This window comes from Solanum dulcamara, chromosome 1, assembly GCF_947179165.1.
Source record: "Solanum dulcamara chromosome 1, daSolDulc1.2, whole genome shotgun sequence".
In the NCBI taxonomy this organism is placed as follows: Eukaryota; Viridiplantae; Streptophyta; class Magnoliopsida; order Solanales; family Solanaceae; genus Solanum; species Solanum dulcamara.
In genome coordinates this window covers 7,063,081-7,069,530 of record NC_077237.1, presented here as the reverse complement: position 1 = coordinate 7,069,530, position 6,450 = coordinate 7,063,081, and the positions used below count along the sequence as shown (strand labels likewise).

The 6,450-nt window shown below is 29.7% G+C and overlaps 1 protein-coding gene across 1 annotated transcript; it reads right to left on the bottom strand.

Moving 5' to 3' along the window:
* Positions 1–3,569: 3,569 nt before the first annotated feature.
* LOC129886626 (uncharacterized) lies at positions 3,570–5,212 on the bottom strand. Its single transcript, XM_055961400.1, has 2 exons — positions 4,821–5,212; positions 3,570–3,704 (listed from the first exon to the last, which is right to left on the bottom strand). Exons 1-2 carry the CDS (start codon positions 5,137–5,139, stop codon positions 3,676–3,678), a joined length of 348 nt encoding a protein of 115 aa, XP_055817375.1. The 5' UTR covers positions 5,140–5,212; the 3' UTR covers positions 3,570–3,675.
* Between the last annotated feature and the right edge of the window lie 1,238 nt (positions 5,213–6,450).

Here is a 6,450-nt window from a genome sequence, read left to right as displayed (position 1 = left end):
AGAAATTCCATTACCTTAATTGGAACACTGTTACCTCCTCTTTTAGCCTTGGTGGTCTTGGTCTTCGTAAGGCTACCGATAAGAATGTGGCCTAACTCACTATCTTGGCTTGGAGACTCCTTACAAACCCTCACTCCATTTGGGCTAAAGCATTTGCCAATAAGTATAGACTTAACTGCTCCAAATCCGCCAACTCTTTCGTTTGGCATAATGTCATTAAAGGTGGTAATATTTGTTCTTTAGGTTTAGCATGGACTCTGGAACTGATAAAAATGTTGATTTGTGGAATTTCTATTGGATCCCTAACTTCCCTCCTCTTCTTTCCCTCATTCAAGGTCCCCTTTCCCAGAGAGAAAATAACCTCAAATTTGCTGACCTTTGGAACGGTCACTCTTGGGATTGGAACAACCTCTCTTTCATCATTAATGACGACACCATCACTAAAACTGCTTTGGTCTCCCCTTCGAATGACTCCTCTAGTTTGGACCTTCCTTAATTACTGGACTCTAAACTCTAACGCCCTCTTCACAATGAATTCTGTGTATCAGCTCATTAGTTCTAATATCAACACCAGTAGCAACTATAACTTTTCTTGGATTTGGTCTCAGAATACTCTCAATAAAATAAAATTCTTTCTTTGGTTGTGCTCTCATAATAAGCTTTCTACGAAGGCCCATCTCCATCATATTAATTTGGCATTAGTTGGATGCTATATGTCCTATATGCAATCAGGCTGAAGAATCCCTCTAATGTATCTAATCACGTACCCAATCGTGATCTAGTGGCCATAGGGCCTTTTGTAAGTGATAATATATAGGGAAAATTTTATAAATGACAAACCTTTTAAGCATAATTACTCCATATATGAATATAGTTTTCCTAATTACTTATAATGACAAACATAAATTTGCCATTATACAAATATTGTAGCGAATTATATAAACACTATATCCATGAATTATTTGTATACCGAAATATACAAATATTGCAAATTGTATAGTGAATTATACAAACGATGTACATGAATTGTATAGCGAAATATAGAAACGCAAATACAAAAATTGCGAATTGTATAGCGAATTAAACAAACACTATATAAAAACTGTGAATTGTATAGCGAATTATACAAATGCTATTGTATAGCACATTATACAAATGCAGATTATAGCAAATCTCAGCAAAATATAACCACGAATGATAATAAAATGAAACTATATATACCAATATGAAATAATAAACTAGTAATGTTTGTCATCTCATGTAATTTTTCTTAATATATATAATCACTAATTACCCCAAAAAAAACAAATTAAAGTAAATTTTAAAAGGGCTAATTTTTTGTTAAGGCTAATTGAGAGAGCACTTTAAAAATGAGTTATGCTAAGTTGGGCTAAAAATCAATCCAATTGTTCCCAACTAATACAATTATTTTTGGGCCAACTCGATGGGACAATAATTTTTGGGCCATGTTTAACATCCTTGTGAAGGTCCCGATTTGTGCAAAGGAGTTAGAATTCCTTAAATACGTATTTGGCTAATATTAGGCTAAATTGAAAATCACTCCTTTCAAAAATAGTAAAGATTTGAAATATAGTAGGCTCTTTAGATACAATTTGTCTAATTACATTTCATAACTATAGTTTCAGTTGCTATGTCAATTTTTATTTGTATATCTCACTGCATTATACAAATTGGGCTTTCAAATAGATTGTATATACAAATACAAATTTATTTTAGAGATTTGTATATGAGCTCTGAAATATACAAATACAAAATAAAATACAAATTTGCTTTAGAGATTTGTATATAAGCCTCCTAAATTGGCTTCCAGATTTGTATAATAGCAAATTTCATTAAACTGTAACCACAATTCATAATATGTGAAACTATAGCTGTATTAAATAACACACTAATAATAATTGTCAATTCACGTAATTTTTCTATACGAAATTATCTTATGCTAATTCATAAGATTTTGCGCGTGTTGGACGGACCATTAATTTTTGGATCATTTTTGACATCTCCACTGGTCCTAATTTGTACAAAAAGGTTAGAAAATTTTCAATATGCATGTCATTATGTAAAAAAAACATTAACATTAAGTACGATTTTCGTTGTAAATTCACTCTTTATCTTGAATCTGTTACTAAATAAAATAAATGAAATTTTATTATTTAGCTATATAATATGTCCATTGTTATTCACTAATCTTTCGTTTTTTAGTATTTTTCTTTATAGCTTGACCTTTACTTACATAACGTTAAATGTTTTGTTTGCTTCAAAATTTCCCCCCAATTTTGATACGTATTTTTTTTTACCTACTTGACAAAAAAGTAACAAACTTTGTCTTATTTTGACACTTTACACATTGGATTTCAGTTAGTCCAACTAATCCAAGACAGCTTTTATCACTGACAAATGCTTCTCAACTGAAAATATCTTCTTTGGGGAGTATGTCACTTTCTATTTTTCCATTCGAGATCTGATTAATTATGAATTTGAGATAAATTGCATGTGCGCAATATGGGGTCACCATAATTAGTAACTTTTATTTAGATGTTTGTTCATATATGTAAAAAAAAAAAAAGAATCATAATCTCATATTCGATTCTATAAAGTAGTAGTAAAAATAACTTATTATTTGTCCATTTTTCACTATCACTCCAAAAAATCAAAAAGTAATATTTATAAATGTTTGGTTGTCTATTCTTATTAATTTTGTATTACTTGAGGTTGTTACAAAAATTTATAAACTTTAAATTATTTTAAAAAGTCCTCTGGTCACTAACAACATGCAGTTTGGATTGTTTTTACATATCAACTCGTATTATGTTGTATTGTATTATACTATTTTGATTTTGTCAAAATACTCTTTAATATGCTTATACCATTACTATTAATATTTTACACATGCAGCTTACCAAGGACATGATTCTAGATAGAAAGATTTGAAGGTCGATGATTATAATAGAAGGTTAGTAGGTAGTTGAGCATTCTTTTTTTTTTCAATATTAGTTTTATGACTCTCATACTATATATCTTGTTCTTTGATTTTAGTATCTTCTTAACTTCGGTTATCATATTATTTATCGGTGCTATGTATTGTTCTTTCTCTATTTGTTTTCACTATGAATGCTTCATCACTATATTTATTTAACATACTTGATTTTTGATATGCTTTACTTCAGTAAGGCTTCATACATATCGTCCTCCTTAATCTCCACTTATGAGATTAAACTGAATATGTCGTTATTATTAAAATATTTTATTCATTAATCAAACACCAAAAATATTTTAATGACTTTCAACACATCAAACACCGGCCCCTCGATCCATCTCAACTTTCGAGTTATATGTTATCGTTAATGAATTTTCCTTTTCAAGCTTAACAAAAAAGTGAAGTATTCATAGGTTAATTAAATGATCTATTTATGCAAACAAAAATGTAACTTAGATATAGAAAGTAAATTGAAACTTATCCTATTCCACTTTAAAGTCGGAGAAAAATAATTGAACAACACATTAATAAGATGATGTTAATTTATATAACTTAATGAAGCCAAAGATACAAACATGCATCACGTTAATTCCATTACTTCTAGAATATATTTTGACTTCATTTATTTTACAGCTCCATTTTATTCTAAGCAGCAACATTAGTTACCAATCTTCCTTCTAAGCATTTGATTCTTTTGTTCCTTTTCCTGCATCACAATTCATAAAATTAGAGGAGATATAAAACAGCCAAATAAACACAAGATTAAAAAGAAAAATTCATCATTTTATTGAGAACACATGCATGTAATTAATTAAAGGTGTATTTGATGTATAATATATAAATCATTTTTTCACTTCGTCAACTTCTCAGTCCCTCGTGAGTGGCGATAATTGAATTGATTAACCTGAAATGAGAAATCTATCATGTGCGAGTTCTATGATTCGGGTTCACTCGATCATTATCAAACTGACTGCAGTCTTTTTCTGTTCGTGAAGATCCCACCAGAGCGCCCTCTACTTCTAATAGGCCACGAGTAAGTAAGTTTGGGGGACCGAAGGCAGTTCTCCGTGCACCGGACACATAGGAAGAATCAAATAATTTTCTGTGGTGGAACAAAATATCTCTCATCTCCCCCTCGAATAGATTCATTTTTTTTGTTTCCAAAAGGAATGTTGTTATGTTGTTTTGAAGGGTGCACTAATCCCTCGAATCCGGTACCAACGGGTATCACCCCCCCCCCCTCCCCAAAAAAAATGGTGACAACAACTGATTGCTTTTTTTTATCGGGGATTTTTACTTCCTGTATATTTTTCATACGAAAGTCATTTTCCCTTTTGATGGAAAATGACTTTTCTCATTACTTAACGAATAACATTTAGATGTTATATTTTATAAATCACCAATAATACATGAAAATTATCATCGAAACACTCTCCGATGGACATTACGTGCATATATATATATTCAAAATTTTCTTGTAGGAAATGTTTTTGACGAACTTTTCATCAGAAATACCACATTTTTTGTAGTAGTGGTCCAAAATGAAAATATTTTTCAAAAAAAAATACTTTCCACCAGAAAGACAACAACATACTTAGTATAATTAATCCTACAAATGAGATTTGAAGAGAGTAGGATATATGCATACTTTACTGGTATTTTTGTGGGCTACGGTAGAGATCATTTCCCAGTGAAAAGAGTACTTTTTGGGGAAAAAAATTGATCATGAAAAAAGAAATTTTTACAAAAAGATTTTCCATGAAAAATGACTTTTGTCATACCACACTCTTAATGAAAGAAAGAAAAAAAGCGGTAATAATACCTTTTTGCATCTCATTCACATTGAGAACAATGTCATCACCATGTGGGAGCTTCTCATTGATATTAATTTTCTCAAATTCTTCAGAAATGGATGCTTTATTAGCATTATTTTCATTGGTATATTTTTTTGGCATTGGAGGAAAAATGTGTTTTATGGATGACTCAGCATTATTTTCTTTAAAATAAAGCTCACCAAACATTTCAGTAACGTAAGATTTCTCATTATTCTCAGCTGCTTTTTTCTGAAAAAAACTTTGTTCTTGCCTTGTTATCTCTTCAAGAAATTCCTTAAAGGTTAATTCATGAAATTGATCTTTCATTGTTTTGATTTTGTAACAAAAAAAAGTATGAAGAAATGTGAGAGGTGTGTAGTTGTGGAGAAAAATGTGTTGATTTTCTAGTGCTATATATAGGATATATAGTTGATGAGGTTATAAAATTAGTTGTGTGGAGTTCTCTCATTTACTTTTCTTGTTGAGAAGAAAGAAATGTACTAAGTGATCATATGGGTGATATCATCCCTAATTAGGTAACGGTTTAAGTTATACACATCGTCAATGTGGAATTTTCACATCATCAGATCATATTTACACCACGTTGTATTAAGTATAGGGGCGGAGCTAGGATATCACAAGGGGTTTAGCTGTTGAATTTTATTGATTTATTTGTGTGTTTACCTAATTATATATTAAATCTCCTTAATGAAAATTCTAATTTCGTCACTGTAACTTATTTTATTTTAAAAACTATAAATCTCACATTTTGAATAAGTACTGAAGAAACAAGTAATCGATGGATTATGTTAAATTTAAAAGATTAAAAAGAAAAAAAATTGTATTGTGTTCATTACAAAAAAATCATGAATTAGCGATGGACAACTTATGTCAGTAAACAACAAAAAAATCGTGGCTAGTTCTATTTAACAACGGATTAGCAATGTCTAACAATCATGTTAACTACGAGTTATTTAGCGTTAAGATCTACTATGAATTCCTTATATCTGATTCTTTTTCTGTGTGTGGTTGTTTATTATTTACTGTAATATTTTTACTGGCAAGAGCTTATCTTTTTTCTATATACATACAAATTAAAGAAATATCCAGCAATGCATGCACCCTCTATTGTTAGCATATATATCAATTTAAAACATCATAATTTGAAATTACTCATTTGGAAAAGTTGTGTTTATTTGTCATATTTAGTAATCTTTATCTAATAAGTTAGACAAGATAATTGTACTTGTGTTAAGTCTGACTTTTATAAGCACAATATAATATAGTCTCCTTGTATTGTTGGATGAGTTCCCTCATCAGTATTATTATTATTATATTATTATTATTATTATAATAGCAGTATTTTATTCTTCAACTTTATTATTGTTTTCTTTACGTTGGTTAATTTTACTATTTTCATTGTCAGTACTTTTCTTTGTTCAATATTTTCATCAAAACTTTTGTTTTCTGCATTTCTTTCAATGTTGTTCGAAAAAAAAAAAGGATTTTTTTGAATCAAAGATCCATCGAAAACAACTTAGATCTCTACTCCACAAAAAATAAAAGTAAGATCTGTTATACCCTTCCCTTATTAAATTCCACTTATAAAACTATAGTGGGTATGTTACTATTGTTGTA

What these genes read in the sequence shown, in the direction of transcription:
- LOC129886626 (XM_055961400.1), bottom strand. Translation starts at nt 5,139, where the DNA reads ATGAAAGATCAATTTCATGAATTAACCTTTAAGGAATTTCTTGAAGAG. An exon ending in TGTGAATGAGATGCAAAAAG is followed by an intron (nt 3,705 to 4,820) that starts GTATTATTACCG and finishes ATTGTGATGCAG; the next exon opens with GAAAAGGAACAAAAGAATCA.